The 25,289-nt window shown below is 40.8% G+C and overlaps 2 protein-coding genes and 1 non-coding gene across 3 annotated transcripts; 1 reads left to right on the top strand and 2 right to left on the bottom strand.

The window, feature by feature from the left end:
• Positions 1-2,821: 2,821 nt before the first annotated feature.
• LOC117252700 (cytotoxic granule associated RNA binding protein TIA1-like) lies at positions 2,822-14,052 on the bottom strand. Its single transcript, XM_033619783.2, has 12 exons — positions 13,864-14,052; positions 13,013-13,109; positions 12,663-12,761; positions 11,574-11,628; positions 11,142-11,229; positions 10,793-10,868; positions 10,481-10,589; positions 10,290-10,385; positions 8,381-8,465; positions 7,459-7,597; positions 5,847-6,001; positions 2,822-4,204 (listed from the first exon to the last, which is right to left on the bottom strand). Exons 1-12 carry the CDS (start codon positions 13,890-13,892, stop codon positions 4,066-4,068), a joined length of 1,167 nt encoding a protein of 388 aa, XP_033475674.1. The 5' UTR covers positions 13,893-14,052; the 3' UTR covers positions 2,822-4,065.
• A 414-nt stretch (positions 14,053-14,466) lies between these two features.
• Positions 14,467-14,537, bottom strand: trnag-ccc (transfer RNA glycine (anticodon CCC)). The gene has a single exon. It is a non-coding gene; the product is annotated as a tRNA-Gly (tRNA).
• A 4,469-nt stretch (positions 14,538-19,006) lies between these two features.
• On the top strand, positions 19,007-25,256 carry rchy1 (ring finger and CHY zinc finger domain containing 1). The gene is made up of 9 exons (XM_033618515.2): positions 19,007-19,133; positions 19,643-19,762; positions 19,920-20,035; positions 20,953-21,031; positions 21,137-21,181; positions 21,291-21,349; positions 21,624-21,653; positions 23,196-23,316; positions 23,550-25,256. Exons 1-9 carry the CDS (start codon positions 19,083-19,085, stop codon positions 23,748-23,750), a joined length of 822 nt encoding a protein of 273 aa, XP_033474406.1. The 5' UTR covers positions 19,007-19,082; the 3' UTR covers positions 23,751-25,256.
• The last annotated feature ends 33 nt before the right edge of the window (positions 25,257-25,289 follow it).

Here is a 25,289-nt window from a genome sequence, read left to right as displayed (position 1 = left end):
TAGAAATAGCTACCCCACTGCTTTCACAGGTGATTAAACACATTACAAGAACATTGACATGGGACAAAACAGCTCCTCGCCCACCATGAAAATAATAAGAGACATCTTTCACTGCGTACAGGTACATCCAGCCTCGCCCAGTCTTTTTCTTCTAATTTTATAGCATTTGGCATCCATAAGCGTTGTATTACTGCTATCTGCTGGACTGTCCCTTGCCTCAACTATTCAAGCACTGCCATGGCATGAAAAGGTGCAACACAGCAATGTTCCTGAATGTAGTGCCTGTGTGAATAGTAAAAAATTACTAGCAAAGCCTGAAAGATTATTCCAGAAATTTACTGGTAACTATGTGTGAAAGAGGCTCTAACAGTGTTAAGATTAAGTTTGAAGCAGCAGAGAAGGGCAGACTGCAGCGGATCATCCAAGAGGAATCCCGTTTTTTTTCCCCGTTAAAGGGTTTTTTTGGGGTCCTTTGGAGGGTCCAAAGGACAGAGGGGTGTTGTATGCTGTAAAGCCCTGTGAGGCAAATTGTGATTTGTGATATTGGGCTTTATAAATAAAACTGATTGACTGATTGATTGATTCTCCTGAGGTGACTGGCTGCAATCCGCCATCCCTCCAGGACCCTGTGGCAGGCAGGAGAGATTGTGGCCAACCACACCCACCATGAACACTGCCTATATGCATTATATTAATGCACATCTTGGACTATTATATTTGCACATTGCACATAGGCTATTGGTTCTGTAGCTCTTGCACATCCTGCACAAAATTGTACAGCTTATTCTGAAACAGCTATACTGTTCATATTTGATATGTTATAGTGCTTTTTGGAAGTATCTTTGCATTGTTTTACTGTAATTTTTCTATTCTATAACTTCTTGAGTGTTGCAGTACTTTGCTGTATTTTCATTCCTCTTAATATGTTTATTGTATGTTTAATGTATGCACCAAAAACCAAAGCAAATTCCTTCTAAGGGAAAACCTACTTGGCAATAAATCTTTTTCTGAAATTCCTGGAATACAAAATAGATACCACAGACTCCATTTGTCCCTGGAAACTTACAAGATGCAAAGCAGTTTGTTTTTTTGTTTTGTTTTTCAGGTTACTGCATATGTTTCAGGACTTATGTTGGACAGCAGGTGTTGTGCCAAATTATCTTATGGTGCCTTTACACTACAGGCTTTGAAAAGTCAGAACTTCTTTACCCGTAGTCTTGCTAGATAAACTAATCCTGTTTAAGGCAATAGTTAATCTCATCATTAATACCAAAAATCTCAACTGAATACTCCAACACAAAAGTACCACAGTGATGTTTGTGTCCAATATCCCTACAGTGTATATTTATCATTTCATTATTAATCATTTTCCTTCTATTTTAGGCTTAATTCAAAATACCTGATTTACGTTCATAACTTAAAATACATTGGACAATGTGTAATGAGTGTTTAACACTGGTTAAAAAAAGCACCAACATTTTCACTGCTTGACAGTTTGACTTGTCATAGTATAAATGACACAAGTGTAATTACTATCATTAATTATGTCTGCGTTGCATTCAGGAGCTCCAGTTCCACAACCCTGGTATTAACCCTTTTTACAGCAGACATTATGACATGTCATAGCAGGAAAAGCACAGGCGTGATTAATAACGTTGATGGCTCACTTCCACTAATTTTTGCAGTAATCTTTTCCAGTGAGCCAGAACACACAACACCCCCCTCCAAGTGGAATGCAGCCACCATAATGTTATTAAATGCATTTGTACATTTCCTGCTGTGACATGTCAAAATGTTTGCTGTGAAAAAAGGTTGGCACTTAAAAAGAGAGGAGGAAGCCATTGCATTTTTCGTACACAGGTATTCTCCATCACTCACTTTTAGGAGCAAAAAGATAAATGGTAGGCAGGCTACATAACAGTACAGGTCTATCTGTCTTAGTATATAGTAGGTGTGAAAGGGAAAGTTATTTTTTAACCTGCCCTAGTTTCCCATGTTCTTGTGTCTATACTAATGGAGACCGTTTTTGTGATTGATCCAATATTGAGAGAGACAGCTGCAGCCACAGCTGTGAAACAGGCTGCATTGTAATCCCTATTTAGGTCCATTATAAGTGCTTGTTTTTGCTACTGACAGGTTCAGATTGTCATTAGAAGTGTCTGACATCACTGAAACATTTTTCCTGTCTTTTCACATCATACAGTCTGTTTATTAGTGCGTGTAACAGAATATTGCTTACGAGAAAGTCTCTCACTTTTTCACTGTTGAAATCAGCAGAATATTCATAGTCTGTAGGGTCCGTTACATAATGTTGTCAGACACTAATAACAGAGCCTTTCATAACCCCTTTCCACCAACATTCAACCGGTTCCATTCTGGTTCCTGCACCTAATTTTGAACCATTCAGAGCATTTTCATCAAAATGAATTGGTTCAGAAAAGTTGGTTGCCAGCTAGAACCAAAAACAACAGGTTTTACTTGACCTGAACGGTGACGAGATCAGTGGGCATGTCATATTCTGCAGGCTGGGAGGAGACGATGGAGAAGGCAACGATGTAGAAGTCAAAGGAGAAATCATCAGACAAAAAAGACCATGTGAGACCTCATTAATAGTTGGTTCACACACCCTCTTTCAACTTTTAAGTTCTTCACAGCAAAACATTTCACACAACAAAACCTTTTAAAACGAGAAATAACAATCTAGTTAAAAACAAATACTTTCACATTAAAAAGTTTTCAAAAGCAGTTTCTGAATGAAAGCTCCATAAACGTTTCCTGGAATAACAACCCCTCAATGAGAAAAAGGAAAACAAACGCATAGTGTGGTTTATGTGCATTAGCATTTTAATTGGACAAAGCAAGAAAACATTGATTATAGTAGCAGAGTCATCAGTTCTCAGGGCTAACACCTTTCTAAACAAAAGGGTCTGAAAATGTCTGTAGGCACTGCCTAATTAAAAAGAGGATCTTGTCAGCTAAAAGAAACCAGCTCTATAAGGCAACAGTTACAATGTAGGCCTCCCCATTTCTCTGGCAAAAAGAGCAAGTGTAAAGGTTGAATCCACTCAGATTTTTGATATAAAATACTGGCATTTCAATAGATATTTAAAAACCATCAGAAGTGTCAAACATGTTCACCCTTTAAACATCTGAATTGTGTTAAATTTTAAGTATGCACTGCATGGCAATGCCATTTTATCCCTGCATGGAAGAATCGTGTGTTGCACTGTGCCAGTGTCACATTAGATAGTGCCACTCTGCTACGTACAATGTTGGAGTTAACTGTCAAGTTATCAAAACAAAAAAGAAAGCAAGCACCCACAGTTAACAGTAGCATTTTACTTACATCGTTTCAAATGGATGAATGGTTATTTACACGTGGCGAAAAAAGATTTGAGGCTGTCCGAAAGATATGGAGGAGAAATGGAATGCAAAAAGGAAAATGCTCTCGGTAGTCAAATTTGTCCCAAGTACAAGAGAGGAAAAAACTGTGCAATATTTATCTGCCCTTACAGAGAAACAGCAGTGGCAACAATCCCTGCGATTGATTTTAATCCAAGAGAAAAATGAGAACAAATTAAACAGATTTCCATTCCTCAAATAATAACTATGGTTCATAACTTAGCGCAACTCAGACTTAAACAGTTTGTTTAAAAAAAAAAAAAAAAAAAAAGCCTCTCTGTGGCTGTCTGAGAGGAAAGATGTGAAAATGGAAGCAATTTGTAAAACCAGAAAAAAAATCCAAAAGTTTCTCCTTTACAGTTTTATACTCATTTACAGTTAACTTAAAAATGGTAAGAGCCCTGGTTCATGGCCAGTCTTGCCTACCACAGAGGGTGTAAATACCTGTGTGGGTCAAATCGCTCCTCTCTGGCTCCCGTTACCTCAACCCCCCCATGAAATCCCATTTACATCTCCTACAGGCGGCAACCTTCCCATTAGGTTCCACATCCCAGTAAAAGTCTTAGTCCTGCCACAAATGGAGGCGGTGTTACACAGCCCCGCGGGGCACCGTACAGCCAATAAGAGGCTGATGGTTGACAAATCTCCCACCCTGCCCACTTATCAGTGTGTGGGGTATCCTGCGGCTCCCATACCGGGCTGGTTGGCTAGCATACTCCCATTCAATCCCTGTGTAGGCTCCATAACCCCACCGTTACTGATGGCGCTCATGCCAGTCCACCCAGCACTGGCCGGTAAGTGACTGCAAAAAACGAGGTAAAGAGAGAGAGAGGGAGAGACAGAGAGGGAGAGAGAGAGAGAGAGAGAGGGGAGACAGAAAGACAAAATGCCAGCAGGTTAGAAGAGACAAGGCGAAAGGGAGCCAAAGGGACGGTTTATATTAGAGCTACTAGAATCTGGACAGGCTAGAATGAGAACAAGAAGGCAAACAGAGTTATCAGAGGTTGTGAGGGTGAGGCAGGCTGGGCAAAAATCAAGCTAGCGAGAAAAAAAAAAAACAGAAAGTGGAGGTCTGTTTGGAGGGGCCAAACGTAAGTGTCATTTGATTAAACATGGGTGGAGAAGCAGACAAAGAGCATAGAGGCTAAGCGCAGCAAGCTAAATATTCCTTTCTACCCCCCTCCCAACTGCTGATAATCATGAACATACAACAGCTGTAATCAGCCTACACACAGTTACACCACACTGTATACAACTACGTGGATTGTCTTCATTCCTCTTGCAACACTTACACATTTGGCCACAATATATATCAACCTAGGAAGGCAGATTCTCACCTAACTCACATGTTGTGTCTTCAGTCTTTAATGATTCATGTAATAAAACTAAATTCAGTTCAGTGTGGAGTTTAGAGAGCTTATACAGGATAAAGTATCATCTTCAAATTTCAAGTCAAGAGAGGCCAAGCCCCTTTCTCTGGATTTGTGCATTCACTGTACATTCGACGATCAAACACACTATCACTGCTTGCATCACCTCACACCTTTGTACAGAGCCTAGTAGTACAGCTGGTCACCAAGAATTTTAGACTGTCAACATATGGCCTCTCCTTTATTTCTTTTCTTGGGTGCACAAAACGTCACTGCACATAGGCTGTCTAAATAAAAACAAAATTTGATAACAACCTACAAAAGATATTTAATACGTCCTACTGACATTCATATACAGATCAAATCCTCAGGTATATGTAGAAATAGATAAATGAAATCATAAAGAAAATAATGTAAAAAGCTATGACATGAATGTAGACATACAGAAACAACTCAACAACCTTGAAGAACACAGTCCTTACACACAGTAGGCAGTTGTACAAAAAAGGGAAATGAAATCTTCACCAACAAACTATCCAGAGGTGTGGACAGCATGTGAATCTTTGTTCACAGCTTTTAGCATCAGTCTTGTTCAGTCATGTAAGTCAATTATCTTTAAGTTTACTGAAAGTCCAATGATAAGCTTTGAGCTACTTTCAGGCAGTTTTCTTACAATCATGTTGGAGGAGGCTACAATTTTAAACTATTACGTGCCTAATTCAAGTGACAAAACCTGTTTGGAACAGACCCCTTCAGTTATTACGATGTGCTGTGCACAGTGAGCAGTTATGACAAACTGAAGTGAGATTAACAACAAAATTTAAGTTCAGATAGTGTGTGTGTGTGTGTGTGTGTGTGTGTGTGTGTGATTATTTCTCAATGTTCTCGAGATGAGCGAAGTGAGGGGCTGGCAAGGGGAGGAGAGAAGAGGATGTGAGGTTGGAGGAAGGAGGTCATGGCTCCCTCCTGTGGCCAGAGCTGGCTCTCGCTGCCCAGGTGTTGAAGAGGGACTCTGGTGGTGCTGGAGTAGAAGGAGGTGGTGAAGGGGAGCCCTGTGCAGACCATGCTACTTACTTGAAGCCCTGCTGGTTCCAAGCCTGGCCGTAAACGCCGTAGGTGGGAACCTGCCACCCATTTGGGACGTACTGGCTGATCTGGGGCCCGTTGCCGTACCACTGGCCCCATTGGCCGTAGGGCTGGGCTGCCGCTGGGAAGCTCATCTTGTTTTGCTGTAGGGTGCAGAACAAGTATGGCATTAGTAAGCAGTGTGGAAATTCCTCCATGACCGTCTCAAAATATCATTTAACGATATATGCAAACTAACTATATAAACTGAAATAAGCCAAGAAAAGAAAAATGCCCAAACAAAATTATCCTGTGTTTCCCTCTGAATTAACTAGTTCTCCTGAAGAAATAAAAAAATAAAGATCTTTTACATGACATTTAGTGGTTTATCCAAACAAAGAAATCCATGCCTTTCTTTTTCTGCTGAGAACTTGCACAATTTCTACATGGATAACTAACTGGAAAAACATTACGTCACTATAGTGTGATGCAATCATGTACTTTTAAAAACAACTTCAGCCAGAATAACAAGGTCCATTTCCCTGAGTATGTCAGTGGGAGGTGCACAGATTTAAAGCACAGATTTCAAGCCCCACTCCAGCATATCTGTTATTTTATGATTTTTTGTCAAACTGAAATATGAAACTGTAATTTCCTGACAATTTAAACTAGTCACACTGTTTGCTAAAAATCTTAGAGAAATTACTCAATTTAGTGCTCAATGTTTTTTTTTTTAAAAAAAGGTTGCTGCTACATCAGGAAGATGACATATGACTGTAGCAGAATCTGCAGAACAAAAATCATCCTCTAACCTTGCACAGGTGCACTGTCATGTCTCTTTGCGTCTGAGCGACAAAACAATTGTGAGCTAGCTTGTCAAGTTATCTTGTATTTTAGCTACACTGAAGACAAACAAATGCAGACCATTTGCGAAGCAGATGTGACGTGGATTGTATCTTTTTACTGGCTACACCGCACAGCACAGGGTTGTGTGAGTCACAACCAAAACAAGATGGTGAGCTTTCGTTTGGGGGTCATTTTTTCCGTTTTTGGACCCAGCACAGTGCTATGAAATGTTCATTTTTTCCAGAGTTTGTGTAATATGGGTAAGTTAACATCTGCAGACTTCAGTAGGCTTTGTAAGTGATACAGTTACTGAGCAAATGACAGCTGGTACTGGCAAAATTCTCCACCTTATAACTTACATTAAGAGTGACTGCTATCGCTATCCATGCTAATATTCATGCTGCTTTTTTTTCACGTACATTCGTGCAGCAACCTGGTTGCCATGGTAACAGATTATATCTGACAACTAACCACACCCCAATTCTCTGTTTGAGAAGGAACTTAAGCCAAAAAAACAGGAAGTAACACTAGCTGGAGTGGGGCTTTGAAGGCCTGCGTTACGTTAAGATCACATCCCCTTCAATTGAAATTAAATCAAGGGTGCAAAATATTAAATTAATCGTCTTCATTAGGATCCACACTTGTGATTTCAAATCAGCTGATGCTGTAATTATAGACTCGTGATACACAGCAGCAATACCTTGCAGCTGTCATCGTATGTCATCTCCTTTCTATGTGCAGTTTTTTTAACATGTACAGTATCTGCTGTCCTTACCTGGGGCAGAGGCATCTGCTGCATTGGGTTCATCATGTCCGGGGTCTCTTTACCCCAGTAGCATTTGACTATGTGGCCCTCTATTGAAGTACCATTCACTGACACAATGGCATGGGCTGCTGACTCATGGGAGTTAAACCTGGTCAAAAACAGAGGGAGAGAGACACCAAGGTCACACTGATTTGTTAGATATTTACTTAGCAAGGGTGACCACACCGCTGCTGGGGATCTGCTCTGTTAACAGACTGTTAAAAGAGGATGAATATTTATTTGATAGACTATGTGGTCACTCATGAATCATGGATAACAATACAAGCATCTAATAGGTATTTCATCTAAATATCAGGGACTGGAATAAATACTTTATCTGAGTCAGTCAATCAATGTTTTTCAGGTCAAGAACACCTAAGCTGAAAGACAGACGGAGCAGGGACCCCCTACTACATATATTATATATATTATTATAAAATTGAGTTGCATAGTAAACTGGGCTTATAACGTGTATTCAGACACATTCTAATTTCAGGGACGAAAAAGAAGGAGAAAAAAACTTAAATTAAAACCCTCGGGGTCACGGACCCCCTGCAGCAATTCTGGGGACACCCTGTTGAAGACCCAGGATCTCAGTAATCATTACAATTATTCCTGATACCAGAACATAGAAGAGCAAAAACCTATATGTGGATAAAATCTATGCCACTTATATAATTAAAAACATGTCATTTCAGTGGTTCTCAGTTAAGGTCCTCAGTGTTCAGAGCACTGCAGATTTTCTCTCCTACTTTGGAGTGAACTTCGTTCTCCCTACATCTAACGTATCATTGCTTGATTATATGGCTAGAACAAAAACAGCAGCACCTCAGATCTCTAGGGACCAGGATCAGGAAATAACACATCATATGTTGACCAAATTTCCACGTACCTTACAAATGAATAGCCTTTGTCTGGGAAAACTCTGATTTCCATGATTTGTCCAAAGGGAGAGAAGGTCTGTCTCATCAGTTGCTCTGAAGGCCAAACAAAGAGGGGATATATGTCATTGTTTGTATGTCAACTGATGCATCATTAAAAAAAACAAAAAACACTGCATACCAACATCATAAGGTATGACTCTCTAGGTGGTTAAATTCACAGGCAGGTCAAAATTTTGCTGATAACACCACAGGGCTTGAGAATGAGCTCTCTGAGCAGAATAAACTAAGAGACCTATTAACACATTGGGAGACATATCATGTCACAGGGCCAGTGAAGTTTATTCTGAAACAACCCTGTAACTTCAATTTAAATCTCTGGATTCAAATACATTATCTCTGAGCATGTTCTGGGATGCCATTTTGATTGTTGCTTTGTAAGTCTGATGAGCTCAAAGTGTAACAGTTCAGTGGCTGTGTTCATTTTAATAAGGGAATATATCATCCATTGTAATGGTATTGCTCTCTCATGTGTTCATAGTTTCAGGACAACAACAGAGTTCTATTGGGTTATATGTCGGGTTGGGTACGGATCAGTACCTCCTGGACCAAATGACAACAAAGATTTTCGTGCCAGATTGTGTGTGAAGCGAGTACATGGTCAAGAGAGTGGGAGAGCGAGCAAGTGAGTGTGATTGCGTGTGTTTGTGTGTGTGTGTGTGTGTGTGTGTGTGTGTGTATGAGTGATGGTAACACCGCAGGACAGTGAGGTTGTGGCGACCTCAGCAGAGTGTATGAAGTTAAATGTAGCAGTGCAATGTCTGTACAGTTTAAGCTATTTGTCAGTGAATACATGATACAACTCCTAAAAAACCTAAGACAAATTGGTCGCCACCCACTGATTAAATTGAGGAGTGTTAGCGCTGAAGTTAGCAAGTGCACTTAGTCACACTTAAGATGGACTGTTAAGGTGGACCCACTATTCTCATTGTAATGACAATGTCGGGCGCTCACTGAGAAATGTCTGACTGCTGAGTCTCTCCTAGGGTTGGGTATTTCTCATATTTGAATCAGTACCAGTGCCAGTACCAAAATGGGCACAGAAAGATTTCACATAAATCAGCACTCGGTGGTACTGACATAATTTGGTCAGTAGCCACAGAAGTACAGAGTTCAATACCCTATCCAAGTCACTCCTGAGTTAGGGAGTCAGTCGATCCCAACTCAAAATGTATTTTGCTGTTGCTAGTATTGTAACTGTTATTAGGTGTTAAATTATTGTAGTTGGGCTGATTTTTTAATGACAATTTGTTCTGTGACATTGTAAGTGCTGTTTTGTATTAATTCGTATTTATAAATCTAAGTATACATTAAACTGTTAAGAGTTATTATTCAATACCAAATCCAAATTTGCCTTTGCAATACAAAAACAAAAATAGCTGTCATACCTGCTAAAACTGTCACTACAGCCACACAGTACGAGACAAATAATCTGAGAATAAAATCTGGTTCCACCTCCTCCTCCTACTGCTGCTTCTAATGGCATTTGTAAGAATCCACCGTGCCTGATGGAAAACAATCAATCAGAGCCGAGGAGTCTCTAACGCAGCTGTCAATCATGTCAATCACTGCTCGTGAACTGTGGGCAAAGTGTCAAACAAGACAAAAGTTTGCTCTGGCCAGCTGGCAGTGCTTATATTTGGCTGGGCTGTTTTCAACATGGCAGCCGAGTCACAGAGGTTCTCATTTTACAGCTAAACAGTGCACTAAAATATGTTTCTGAAAACATTTGAGGAGAGATTATTATTTGCTGTAATATTAATTGTATCTCCGTGATCTCTCTGCTGTCCTCACCCAATACTACTACTGTTATTATCATTATCATACTGATGGTAGCATGGTACTAATAGTATTCATTACCTGTCAGTCCTGTGCTGACTCCCCCACAATACACAGTGCAGTTACTGGGGCTAGACTGACTCACTACTTCATCAAAGGATAGGTGCTTGGAGTTATCTGCCAGGAGGGGAAACAGAGAAGTTTCTTCAGTTAATACGTGAATCCAACATCCTGTGTAATCAAGCAAAACATGCACATTCACGACAACGCACTTTCATAGGTAGTCTTTGGGGCGGGAGGCTTTCTTGTGGCCCAGTTAGTTCGAATCTGTCTGCCTCCTAACCACTGACCACCCATCTGCTGAATGGCGTTCTCTGCATCCTGGAACAGAGGAAAAAAAAATCAGGTTATTTCGTTGAGCTGCTGTAAAATCTAAAATGAATCCCTAAATATTTAATACAACAAGAGAGAAACTATTCTGTTTTTTGGAGCATGTTTATTGACAATGATAATACGTAAGATTTCCACCAATAACTGGACGCTGCATTAAGGTTAATAATATGATTGTTTTTCTTTGTACTAACCCATTTGTTGAAGAAAGACACAAAGCCATAGCCTTTAGATTTCCCTGTAGCCATATCTTTCACAACACGAGCATCTCTGTGGACGAACACACCAATAAGAGTACATTAAAAACATCCAGCACAAAGCTTATCAATACTAAAAGTGTAAAACAATAATGGTTTCTCCAAAAGCTCACTGAAATTGCATAATCACATTACCCTCTATGTATGTAAATACCCAAGATTTCTAATATCTTTTCTTAATAGTATTTTAGTATGAGGCAGAGTAGGGGATAACAAATAGTTCCCATTCATTTTCTTCAGTCAATCCTTGATTTAATTATTTGTGTCAGTAAATCTTGATACTTACGATATCCTGCCAAATGGACCAAAGGCAGCTTTGACGTCTTCTGTAGTTATTTCTGGGCTGAGGTCTCCAACAAAGACATGAAAGTGATCTATTGAGGGAAAAAGAAAATATAGTTTAGACATGCCATATGTATCAATACCCAATCTATTTCAAGTTTTTATACTGTTGCATGATTGTAAATTTCTGCTTGAGTGCTGATAAATATTAGTTTGTTAGCAGGGCAAGGACAAAATGAGAGTTATCTTGGCAAAACCACAGTCGAGACAAGTAACTGAAATGAAAGCCACTACATCAAAATAACTAAACATATAAGCAATGAAAAGCTTTTCCTGTGATTTTCCATCTTTCCATCTGATTAATATGTCTTTAAAATCTGTTTTTCCAATGTTTTAATTTCATGAAGCATTTTCCTCCACAGGCATTTGTACTTACTACTTGTGTCTTTTTTCTGGCTGGTTGGCGTCGTGGCCCAGTTGACTTTGACCTCCTGCAGAGAGGGGCAGAGAAAAAGCAGGCCAGGTGGGGTATGTTTACATCATTTCAAGTAAAACCTGCTTCTCTCCACTAACAGAGTGTATGATTTTAAGACTGAGTTAAAAGTACTTATGTAAAATCAACTAAAAATTAAATCTCTTACATGTGTCTTTTGACTCACGTCTGCCCTGCCCTAGCCTACTATTTGTGACGCAAACAGTTTTACAACTAAATGTAGGAATTCATTAGCAAAAAACAAAGCATATAACCACAATATGATACAAAAATGGGGCATCAATGCAATGTTTACTTAGAATGGAAGGCAAAAGCAAATAAGAACACATGCAGATATTAGTGAAAGTTACACAACTCATCTGCAGTGTTTGCCAATGAAACGCACCTTATCTAGTTTGGTTGACTAGCACTGAACCCAGAAATTCAACTCATTATTAAGCCATCCAGCATGACTTTAATAATATTCCTTTATAAGGCCCTGTGGTCTTTTAAACATTGCAGATTAAAATGTTAATGTTTGCTTTGTTGTTCTAGATAACCCAACTCGATCCAGCACCTCCCAGACTTTTTGTTTCACCATCTTCCCGATGTAGCTCACATGGTCTTTAAGACGTAATTTACAGTATGGCACTGGCTTGTTCAGTCCATCCCTGAAGTACATTTCTATCGTTATTTTATTCTTCCCAGGGCTTACTGTGCTTGACACACTCAAGCCATGTGGTGGCATTATCCTCCACAACTAACATCATAGCATCATATATTCCAAGACCATTGGATTTAAGAGGTCCTAATGAAACCAATTTTTAGCTACAGAGATGACTTTCTGGCAGTAGTAATGCTCTGAAATGTTCAGGATCTGATTTGGACCCCGTCTCCAGCAGCTTCCCCTACTCAGTCAGAAAACCCTATCTAATCAATGGAACAGAAATGCTAGCAGTTCACTGGTTTTGGTTGTTTACAAGGCACACAAACTACATCCCCCACACCCGAAGCCCACCCATCCCCACTCACCCTGTAGACACGATAGCTTACCTTACCCATTATTTTCCTTCCATTCATGGCTGCCAATGAGGCAGCTGCATGCCTGTGGTCATAGAACTCCACAAAGCAGTACGGATCATTTCCGGCCGTCTGTCAACGTGAAAACAAGACTGATATTAAGTTCACAGCAAGAGTGACAATTTGTTCACTGCAGATGACAAGAGCCACCTACTGTAGTTTGGAGTGTCAGACCTGATCTAATAGACTTAGGGAGGAAAATCAATATCAAGCACATCTGTAGACTGAGGCTTTCACAAGCAGCCCTACCACCTTTCAGGTCACTGCTGAGTGCCATTACCTTCAGTGAATACACAATGTATAACAGAGAGGATAACACTCACATCAACTATCATTTTACAACTCTTGCAGGGTCCTATCTGTGTGAAGACCTGCACAATGAGGGGCTCGGTGACATCCCTGGACAGATTCCCCACATACCTAGAAACAAGGAGAGAGATGGGGGAATTGAGTCTTTGTCAAACAGGAAGTAGCATGCAAACAAAGGCTAGTTAACCGGGCTAGCTACAACCCACAACAATTCCTTATATTAAACATAAAAACATCAATAATAGTGGACTAAATACTACTGGGGATAGTTTAAATTTTACACAGACAACTCCAGTACGGTCAGTCTTAGTGGAGCTGTCCCGGGCCGTCTCTGCGAGCGTTGACGTGGCTTGTCTGCCAGCTAGCTCAAGATAGCCGGTTCAAACGGGCCTCATGCTAAGTGGGTTGGCAACTATCGACACTAAAATTATATCTCTTCCGATGGGGTCTCGCTGACGCCTGGCTATTACTAATAAAACACGACTATTTTAGTAAATAAAGATATCATTCAGTGAAAACGTGTCCATTTTAGAAGAAGTGATTGGCTGGCTAGGCTTGCATCTCTGGCTAATGATAGCTAGCATTAACTAGCCCCTCAGTTTCATTTTCAGGCGAGTTAACGGTTCCGTCTATTTATACGACAAAATCAAACAGAACTTTACGTTTATAGCGACAATGTACTGGGTCTTATTGTATTTAAACGCGTCGCTATTTTCGACATGACGCGAATTAAATGGCCATTTGAAGCAAAATTACAAGGTTACACAGTTTTTAATTGAAACAACAACGTGGAAACATTTAGGACGCGCCGTAGTTACACGGAGCCTTCCCATTCCAGGACATAGACAGGGCCGCCGTTACTCACAAGGTTTTGGGTTGATCGTCCTCCATCATCAAGGTTTAGTGGTCGCGTCCTGAGAGGTCTTTAATCCAATGACATAAAAATGGTTTATGCTTAACTCGAGCGACCGCGAACGTAAAGGCTATAACTACTATTCAATAATAAATCGGTGGCCGATTCTGCTCTCACACACACCGCAGACAGCCTCAGTCTGATGCAAACAATAGGAAGTTGAAGATGGCGGAGAAGCGGCGTCAGCAGCGTCAACCTGCGCGCTGAAATGAAGCCAAAATCAAGCGCTCTTTCTCCCACACACAAAGATGTGCCCCCACATCTTTATGACATGAGCTGCAAACACAGCGGGTTTTTGTAGCTTTGCATAACTGTGCAGAATAATATTTTTCCATTAGCCTAATTATGGCCATAGCTTAATCGACAAAGTGCAGAAACGTTAGTCAAATTACAACTGGAAACATCTGGAAAGTGCGTGTAAACCAGCAAACGTCTCAAGACGATAACCGGCAATGCAGCTAATTAGTACTCCAGCATAATTTGCTATAGTTCATCAACGATTGTTGTGACGCTGTAATTTGTAATATTTATTGGTAGTCACCGATGCAAAACACGTGCGCCGCCCGGGAATCGAACCCGGGTCGCAAGAATGGGAATCTTGCATGATACCACTACACCAGCGGCGCTGATGTCGGTGAGAGGGGAAGTCTATCATTATCAAGCCAACTTAATTTTATCTCTTAATAGGAAAGGCAATAAAAAAATTGATGGACAAAAAGGAGAAAGAAGACTAATAGTGTGAAACATCTACAGAATGCCCCAGGAATGAGTCATAGGACACGTAAATCGTTTTACCACTCACAGTTCCCTTAAAGCCAAACCAATGGATTTTCTTGAATTTCTTGAATAGGATTTTGGTGGGAGAAATAAGGTCTGTGGTTAACAAAAGCTTAACAGACGTTCACCTCTTTGCTCTCGGACATAAAATACGTCAGTAAACACCCCACTTATGAGCTTTGAAACTTCCATATGTGTTGCTATGGCAGTTGGTGACAAGTGGCTAAATGAGACTACAGAACGTCATCACGCTGAGCCGAGCCGAACACGGCTTTACAGTCTTGTAATGGTGATGACGTTAGGTCATGAGACCATTGTGTAGTTTGTTTATAGCCTAATGTTAGCTTTTTACTTCTGGCAATTGCATTTAAGCTTCAATAATCATGAAAGTGGTGTTCATTAGTGAAGATTATCTTGCTGATCAAAATTTGTAAGTAACATAAATATTTGTTTGCCACAGAGCCTATTTTCGACAATAATCCAAAAACTGGTGGAAAAATCCCACAGGCTTTTGGACAAGGGAATAGGGTGATGCTAACTTCTGCGTTGGCCTACAGAAAAACGTCATCCCTGGGGCACTGCGATGTATGAAATGTTCAAGTCGGAGCAATATTAAATGGTCGTCATGTTGTTGTTGGTTTTTTTTGTTTTTTTATCAGATTTTTCCAGATAGAATAGAATAGAATAGAAAGAACTTTATTCATCCCCGAAGGGAAATTCAAGTGTCCAGCAGCTCATAAAAAACAACCACACTTCCCCTCCTCAACAATAATACAGTGGTATTAAAATAGACATAAAATAAGTTAAAATAAGTGCATAAATAGAAATTAAAAATCAAATTAAAATTAATTTAAATTGCTAAAACATTCCACAGTCCAGTCCAGATGTGGCTAATGTGATGTGTGTGAGTGTGTGTGACTGTATTCAGGAGGTGTTAAACAGTCTTATTGCCATGGGGACAAAGGATCTCCTGAAACGTCCTGTTCTGCAATGCAGTGAGATGAGCCGACTGCTGCAGCTGCTCCTCTGTCGTGTGGAGAAGGTGTCTGCTATTGTCCATTATAGCTTTCAGTTTGTTCAGTGTGCCCCTCTCCACCACAGTTCTTAGTGGGTCCAATCTACTGCCGAGCACTGTGCCAGCTTTTGTAACCAGCTTGTCCAAACACTTGATGTCTTTGTCCAACAAGCTGCCACCCCAACACACCACAGCGTAGAAGAGTGCACTGGCCACCACCATATGATAGAACATGGTCAACATCTCACACACATATCAAAGGATCTCAGTATCCGCAGGAAGAACAGGCAGCTCTGCCTCCTCCCTGTAGAGCGTGTCAGTGTTAGAGGACCGGTCCAGCCTATCATCCAAGAGGACCCCCAGATATTTGTAGGTGTGCACCACCTCAATGTCCTCCCCTTGTATGGAGACTGATTGATGGAGTGACCTCTTTCTTCTGAAATCCATCACCATCTCCTTGGTTTTGGCTGTGTTCAGGTGGAGGCAGCACTTACTGCACCAGTCTCTAAAGGCATCAACAAGGTCCCTCTACTCCTGCTTCTCACTGTTCCTGATACAAGCCACTATAGCTGTATCGTCAGAGTATTTTTGTATGTGGCAGCACTCTGAGTTGTACTTAAAGGGATAGTGCATCCAAAAATGAAAATTCAGCCATTATCTACTCACCTATATGCCGACGGAGGCCCTGGTGAAGTTTTAGAGTCCTCACATCCCTTGAGGAGATTGACGGGGGGAACGGGCTGCTGCACACTTGGATCACTATGGACGGGCAGTATGAAGATACTATGTGGATTCAATTTTGTGTTCTTGGACGTTAGTCTGGGGCGCCGTCTGCCATTAGGTGTGCTATCCGCTCCGCCCGCCGATCTCCGCAAGGGATGTGAGCACTCTAAAACTTCACCAGGGCCTCCCTCAGCATATGGGTGAGTAGATAATGGCTGAATTTTCATTTTTGGGTGCACTATTCCTTTAAAGTCCGCTGTGTTGAGTGTGAACAGGAATGGTGCTAAAACAGTTCCCTGTGGAGCACCAGTACTGCTCCTGACCATCCCAGAGACACAGCTTCCAAGCCTGACATACTGAGACTGTTCTGTCAGATAGTCTGTTATTCAGGAGGTCAGGAAGCAATCTACTCCCATCCCCTCCAAGCAAATAATCTTAAAGCACATACATATATATAAACATATATACTATACAACCCCTCCTCTGGGCAAGCAGGCTGTGTGTCTGTCCACAGCCAGCGTGAAGAAGACCCTCTCCAGGATCATCCCACGCATAGTCTCGCCACCAGACAATCAGAGATCTCCACCTTCTGATAGTCTGGGGACACTCCTTTCTAAAGTGTGTTTAACACACCGGCGGAAACGGCTGGCAACAAAGCAACGCCTCTTGCATTTTTGAAAAGGACATGCCCTCCTTTTCTCGTCCGCAAGGCAACAAACACAGAGAGAGCTTGAAAATGGATGCAGAGAGATTTTACTCCATTTTTTTTTCAAACATGTGCTCAGTCCACAAGATTGTGGAAATAAAGGCCTTACAGCGACTTTGTTAGGTCTTCGTTAGGTTAACGCAGTCGGACTATGTTTATGAGCACAAGAGTTCAGCGAGCCACCAAAGGACTGCCCTGCGGATTTACTATTGGTTCTGCAACGTAGGGAGTTTTTTTAAACTCTGAAATTGTATCCGCCCATCTAAACACAAAATCAGGGAGAAAGACATCAGTCTTTAAAGCAAAGCGTCTAAAGACTGACTTGTGAGTCTATCCCACACAAGGCAGCTGGACCAGATAACATACCTCGTCATACCCTAAAGAACTATGCCGAGGAGCTCAAGCCCCACCCATCCAGCTACAATGACTATCGACCCATAGCACTGACTTCCACCATCATGAAATGCTTTGAGTGGCTGGTCATGCAGAACATCAAGTCCATCCTTCCGCCTGCCCACAACCCATTTCAGTTTGCATACAGGTCAAACAGGTCCATAGAGGACGCCATTTCCAGCCCTCACCCACCTGGACTCAAAGAACTCATACGTGCAAATGCTGTTCCTAGACTTCAGTTCAGCATTCAACACAATCATTCCCCAGCAGTTCATACAAAAACTCGGACACTTGGGACTCAAAACCTCTCTCTGTAACTGGGTGTTGGACTTTCTAACAGGGACGACACAAAATGTGTGGGTCGGCAGCAACACATCCAAGACCATCACACTGAGCACAGGGGCTCCACAGGGAGCCCACTGCTCTTCACACTGCTGACCCATGACTGTGTGCCAACCCACAGCACCAACCACATCATCAAGTTTGCATATGACACGACTGTGGTGGGCCTCATTTCCAACAGTGATGAAGCAAACAACAGGAGTGGGGTGAGCCGACTGGTCCAGTGGTGTAAGGACTAGAATCTCTTCCTCAATGTGGGGAAGACCAAAGAGATTGTTGTGGACTTCAGGAGAAGACCTCCACAGCATCCCCCACTGACCATCGATGGTGCTGCTGTGGAAAGGGTGAGCAGCACCAAGTTCCTGGGGGTGCACATCTCCGAGGACCTCTCAACATCGCATCACTGGCCAACAACATCGCATCACTGACCAAGAAGGCTTAAACCTGCTTCTATTTCCTCTGCAAACTGAGGAGAGCAAGAGTCCCACTCCCCATCATGTGCTTTTTCTACAGAGGAATCATTGAGAGTGTCATCACTGGCTGCATCACTGTGTGGCACGGAGCCTGCACTGCCTCCTGCCGGAAGACTCTGCAACGCATAGTGAATACAGCCAGGATGTTGAACTCTGTCCACTACCTCCCCCCTCTGCCCCCTGCCCCTGGATTGTAATTCAACCCACTGCACATACTACATAAATATATATACACAGACTATACACAGACTACCTCTGCTGTTTTGCACATACAGTAGACTCATTACATCCACACCCCAGTGTTATATTATTATTATTATTATTATATTATATCATATTATATTACAAACTGCTGCTGGCTGTCTTTTTTTACATTGTGCACTTTACCTCACTTTGTTTTAACCATTTGCACCACTCCGTATCTGCTGCTGTTCGTCATTTGCACTACATGTACATCATGTACATCCCATAGGCGGAAGGGAATGGAGCCACTGACATTCTGCCACATCACCTTGCTTTGTACAGCAAATTATTTTTTATTACATAACCCAATAGAAGTCACATAACTTGTTAACGGCTTTAGCAAATGTGGCAGAGTACATGTGATGCTGCATCACATCTGACCCTCAAACGCAGGAGGGCAGTATTCGTCTACGGGGTCTAAAAAAAAAAAAAATACACGAAGAAGAAAGCAGGCAGTCGTGTCATCGCAGTCGAAGAAGAGCCATATCTTGGAGGAAACATGGCTTCACCTGCTGGTTGTGAGCATTATGTGCGCAACTGCTTATTGAAAGTGAGTTAACTGTTTGAAATATATATTATATATGTGTCCTAGAGGTATGATGAAAGCGTGGTCTTAAATATTCCCCACTACAGCTCTGCTATATTAAGTAGTGCTACTGTTTAGTTCAGGAAGTAGCTACTAACAGCTAACCATTAACCTAGCTAGTTAACGATAAAACAGGTAACACATTGACCGTATCGCCGCGACATATTAGGTAGTGTCATGTGCGTTTTTTGTATGTTAGCTGCAATAAAGATAGAGAAATAGCGAGGGCTTTAGAGTTTAGTGAGTATGAATTGCATAGCTTATCGCTCACTACATCATTCATCCGTGTTTATTACATTTATGCATAATGTACAAAAAGTAATTTATGCTTTGTCCAGTTTGTAGCAGCCAGATACAGTTTATCGCTGTGGGTACCTCAAGGTGTAACCATAACCTGTGATATGACTATGATTGACATATCCACCATTCACCTGCCCATGTCAAGTGTAATGATATGTTTCTATGCACTGCAGGCACCTTGCTGTGGTAAACTGTATGTGTGTCGGCTGTGCCATGATGCAGAGGAGAACCACCAGATGGATCGGTTCAAAGTCAGGGAGGTGCAGTGCTCTGAGTGTCACACAGTGCAGCAGGTAACTGAGAAAACCAACTGCAACTTAGTTCCTAGCAGGACCACTCAGTGATCTGGAATGTCTTTGGTTTCCCTTTGATGTTTATGTTGCATTTTTGTATGCAGTGATTAACTCACATCACAAAGGACAATACAAATGAATGATATCACTCTTTCAGGCACAGCAGACTTGCCAGCAGTGTAATGTGCAGTTTGGGGAGTATTACTGTGACATTTGCCACTTGTTCGACAAGGATAAGAAGCAGTATCACTGTCTGCCCTGTGGAATATGCAGGTGAGCATTAAATAGTTAATTTATCCTAAATACTTATCACACAGCTTTTTATGAATCTTTTTATGAGCATAGCCTTAGTAGAAAATACTACTAATTATATGGATATTTCAGAAATAAAAGTAAAATTTTCTCAAGGGCAGTGCCATCTTAAAGGAGCAGTGTGTAGGATTTAGTGGCATCTAGTGGTGAGGACTGCAGATCGTAACTAGCTGAAACTTCTCCTATGTGCCAAGGGTGAACTCCCGGTTAGAAGTCCTTCAGTGTTCATTGTCCAGGAGCCAAATTATCAGCAGAGGTCTCCTCCTCTCCCAAAGAAACGGACCTGGTGATTTAAATTGGAAAAAAAACAGACTAAAGCAGTTTCATGTTGTAAATCGTGTTGTTCCGACGCTGCGGAGGGGCTGCAAACACAAAAATGCAAAATCGTGAATGGCCCTGTGTGGAGCCAGTGTCTGGTTTGTCCTTCCTGAGCTACTATAGAAACATGGTGGTGCAACATGGCAATCTCCATAAATGAGGACCTGCTCCCTTTGTAGATATAAACATCCCATTGTGAGGTAACAGAAACACGACAGCTCTTATTTTCAAGTGATTGTACACTGAAGAAAATATACTTATTATATTATATTCAATTTCTGCCAATATATCCCCCTAAATCCTACACACTGGATCTTTAAAGTTGCATGCAAGATTTGTCATTTTTTTGCTACAGTAATTCAAGTCAACTATCCAAGAAAAAAATAAGTGTTGTGATGTTTGTTTTATTGTCCTGATATTTGATTTCAGTGTGTCTAAATTGCACAACACAACAATGAATAATTTATTGAGTTTTCTGGGTTTCATGTTGACAATTTTTTAGTCATGTTACACATTATTCATATATGAGCTGATTGTCATCTGTGTTCTCACCGCCACAGGATTGGACCCAAGACGAAGTATTTTCATTGTGAGAAGTGCAATCTGTGTTTAGCCCAGGATCTGCGTGGAAACCACAAGGTGACTATCAACCTGTTTCATACCCACAAGCATCATATTTATGCCGTTTGATATGCAAGTGAGTGTCCTCACAGCCGTCATTTACTATCATCTTTTATGTTTCAGTGTGTTGAAAATGTATCAAGGCAGAACTGCCCTGTGTGTATGGAGGTAATTAAACATTTAATATATCAGGGAAGAGTTTGGTGAGGGCTGTTGGCTTTTTATGCAATCCATTACTGTCTCTGCAATTTGACATGACTTTATTCTGTTTGTACAGGATATTCACACATCCAGAATTGGAGCTCATGTTCTTCCATGCGGCCATCTTTTACACAAGTATGATATATTATTCTCTAATTATGAATACAAAGATGAAGAGAAATGAATATATATATATATATATATATATATATATATATGTGTATATATATATATATATATATATATAAAATATGTTGTTTATATGGACTAATAAATCAAAATGTTATATTTTCTATCCTCGCAGTATTGTTAAATTAATCTAATAGTTTATATTAATTTAGTTATCATAGCTCAAGATGTGTCATGACATAAAGGTAACTATTGATGTGTTTGTTCACATTCTCTGCAGGACCTGCTTTGATGACATGATCAGAACTGGGTATGTCAAACAAGTCCTTTTTCCTGCTTATTGTATAGTGGAGTAACATACAGTCTTGTTCCAGCATTGCTGGAGCACCTGATTCTGGCATCAGTCAGTTTGTTTTCATGCGCCCAGCTGGCCAACAACGTTGTCGTGTAGACACTTGGTTGAGTTTAGGCTGTGATGTTGGGTGACCAACGTTCAATGGGATGTCTAATGCCAACATCAGCTTGTCGTAGAATACTAACGACTGAAGACACTGATATGTTGTTGGTTTTAAGTTGTATTATAAGTTACCAAATCTTCCAAACATCTCATGCCACTGTCATCTTGACGGAGAATAACAACATTTAGTCGTAAGGTATGGAGAACAAAACTTAATATCTGCAGAGAGTCACAATGTTAACATCCACACAACATGAAATTCTTTAGTCATTAGACAGTGGAAATACTGTCAACCTGATTTTGATTCTAACCAGAATTTAACATCTGTTCAGCATCTTTCTGACATCATATTGAAGTCCAGAGCCAGCTGGGTAGACAGGGGAATTACTGAGCAAATGGTGAAAGAAGAGATCATCAATGGAGTAATGCATCCTCTTATTTAAAATGATTCCATCCGATGTCTTGGATCTGACACTAAAGCTGGGCATACACTGTACGATTTGAGCTTGTTTCTGACCCATTCTTTGAGCCACACAACTCATTTTAGGGTTTGACTGAATTTCAGCTTTGTAAGGCGTTGTTTGCCGTGCGGTGTACAGGGGGAGTGAGAACCAATCATGGCCTGATGAAGTGCTCCTGACTGGCTGTCGCATGTTTGGTTGTATTTTTTGACACATCATAAATTTTGGTCGGCCATCGTCAGGCTCTTCCACTGTTGAAGCAGAGCCCTGAATCATCTCAGTCAATCACTTATGCAGTGTAACCAGGTAGTTTGTTGGTGCTGCTAACTGACAGACTTGATTTGCAGAAATTGACTTTTAAGTTCTTTCTGGGACCTCTGTCACTACATTATTGTGAACTATACTGATGTAACGTTACCGACCTCCACAGAAAACAAACCTCTACCTGCCTCAGAGCTTTCAAAAAATCTTTATTGATAGTTGTCAATAGTCAGAATGGTCTGCACGGATTGCTGTTTTATTTTTTATTTTACACAGTCAGTGCAAGCACATAAATGGTGAGCTCAGGCATTACATCATGGTTTACTTGTACAGTGGAATAGTTGGAATTAAACAACAATAGTTTTAAAACGGATGTAAATCTTACAGTGTATGCATAGTTTAACACAAAGTTCATTTCCACCACCAACTTTTTGATTTTTTTGTTAAATTGAGACACACTGGCACTATGATTAAAAGCTCTGCTTCATCTGTGTGCTGTCACTGCTCGAACACATACACACACAAAGTCAGGTCTGGGGTAGGTGATGAGTCTGATCACTGACATGCTGCATGTATACATGGATTTACAGTACCCAGGTTACTACAGTGCACATAAAGGTAAGGTGGAGTAAGACCTTCCACTCAATGTCTTTTTCTTTCTCATTTGTTTCAGAGCATATCGCTGCCCCCTGTGTATGCACTCTGCCTGGGGTATGGAGCACCACTGGGAGCAGATAGACAAAGAGATTGCCCAGTCACCAATGCCCACTGAATACCAGGGTACTACTGTCAAAGTAAGACCTCAATAAAGCAATAAATTACACATGTAATATTTGAGTGTAGTTAAAAGAAGGGTTGAATTAATGATACATCAGAATCTCATTTTTTGACACAACATGTCCAATTTTACATTGAATTCAGTCCAGTTTGTATAATTAGATAAACAGGCCTTGGTGGCTGTTATGAGTACTCATCCGGTTGGTTGTCTGTATATGTAATCTATTACTTTTGCTCTTCCTCACTACAGATTATATGTAACGACTGCCAAACCCACTGCACGGTGCCTTTCCATGTGCTGGGGATGAAGTGCAGTGGCTGTGGCTCCTACAACACAGCACAGGATGGCGGACTCATCCAACAGCAGACAGAACAGGACACTCAGCATGAGGCAGAGACAGACACAGAGCCAGAGCAGCAAGCTCAACCTCAGTCACCTACGCCACAGTAAAACTGCAGCCAACCACACTGGGTGACATTTGTGCTGTAGATGTTTGGCTGGTGCACTTACTTGTACTAACTTACATTGAGTGTAAAAGTAGACTGAGCCAGTATTGCTAGATTGTACATATTACAAAAATCCATCTATTTTCTGTACCTGCTTATCCTCTTTAGGGCTGGAACCCAATCCAGCATGCACTGGGTGAGATGAAGGGTGTCAGGCTATCACAGGACTAACACACAGTCACACTTACGGGCAATTTGAAGTCATAGCCCATCTGACCACCCAGAAAGTTGTTGCGGGGGGTTGACAGTCAATCCATACAGCCACTGTGTGGCACCATAACAAAAATGAAGGTTGTACAGTATCAGACCAGTTGTGATTGTTTTCTGTTAAGTTCAGGGACTGTGGTGTGCATCCTATTTACTGTAAATGCCCTCAGCAAGACGTGTCAGTTTGTTATATATACAGTACCTTATTTGTTAATTTGTCAAACACAAATAGAAATTAAAATTAGCCTCAGGCAGAGTACAGCGTGACTAACACAGTAGTCTGTACGCTAACTGGCCTACTGGCAGCATAGCACTAGGTACTGTGCATTTCAGGTGCGAATTATTTAAATAAAATTCAGGACTGTAAAAGTGGAGCCCTCACGCAGGGCGTTTCAAATGGATCAAGGAATCATGCAGATATCTAGAGAGATTCACTGGACATATGTGCAAAAAATTCCAAAAAGGTGCCTGTGCGGATTATGCCCCTGCATGTCTTTTTTTATTTTGCATAGATGTCCTGTCAGTCAAAGATTAAACAGACAGCATCTTTCTAAATTTTTGTCACACTCTTGGTCATGTCTTATTATTATTATTAATTAACGCTACAAGTGAAATTTATAAATTCCTGTCACAGTGCTGATCAAATTCTTGTTTCAAGTTGCACGCTGCGAGCAAAAAAAGGATTGCCCCGCAAAAAATATTCAGAACACGGGTTGAGAACAAAATGACTGACAGCTTCCTGTTTTCTTTTTGTCTTTTTTCATCTAATAAGTTATTCTTTTTTTTTTTTTAAAGGTGAAGTATAACAGACCAGTACTCTTGATTTATGATGAGATATTTTTTTTTTTTTTTTTTTTTTTTGTTAACTGACAAGTCAACTAATTCTGTTACGTATGTAAATGCACATGTAATTTAGATAGTCTAAAAAATTACTGATTGGGCCTTTTTAACCTGCTCATTTTTCTAACGCCAGCATAGAAGATGACGTTATGCTCTGTGGCTTTGGAAATAAGTCTTGCCTGATTGTTATGATGACATAATTACAGCTGCAACACATGCACTGATTGACTGTTTCCTTCTCATACATGCAATACTGTAATTTCTGGTACGGCTGCTGTGACATGAGGACTGTGACTCTGGTACTATTTGCTTTTTGTGTCTTTGTTAATTGCAGATGTAAATTTGGTTACCTTTACAATGACACTAATACAGACTCCCAATAAACAACATCATTTTACTGAAACACTCTTGTGTTGTCTCCTGAACCAATAATTGA

This window comes from Epinephelus lanceolatus, chromosome 9 (genome assembly GCF_041903045.1).
Source record: "Epinephelus lanceolatus isolate andai-2023 chromosome 9, ASM4190304v1, whole genome shotgun sequence".
In the NCBI taxonomy this organism is placed as follows: domain Eukaryota; kingdom Metazoa; phylum Chordata; class Actinopteri; order Perciformes; family Serranidae; genus Epinephelus; species Epinephelus lanceolatus.
This window is presented reverse-complemented; position numbering and strand designations above follow the sequence as displayed.

Excerpts from the sequence above, each read along its gene's own strand:
- LOC117252700 (XM_033619783.2), bottom strand. The coding sequence starts at position 13,892 with ATGATGGAGGACGATCAACCCAAAACCTT. Across the intron at positions 11,230-11,573 it reads CCAGAAAAAAGACACAAGTA|ATCACTTTCATGTCTTTGTT; the intron begins GTAAGTACAAAT and ends TTCCCTCAATAG. Across the intron at positions 7,598-8,380 it reads AAAGGCTATTCATTTGTAAG|GTTTAACTCCCATGAGTCAG; the intron begins GTACGTGGAAAT and ends GTTTTTGACCAG.
- rchy1 (XM_033618515.2), top strand. The coding sequence starts at position 19,083 with ATGGCTTCACCTGCTGGTTGTGAGCATTATGTGCGCAACTGCTTATTG. Across the intron at positions 21,654-23,195 it reads GATGACATGATCAGAACTGG|AGCATATCGCTGCCCCCTGT; the intron begins GTATGTCAAACA and ends CATTTGTTTCAG. Across the intron at positions 23,317-23,549 it reads ACCAGGGTACTACTGTCAAA|ATTATATGTAACGACTGCCA; the intron begins GTAAGACCTCAA and ends TCCTCACTACAG.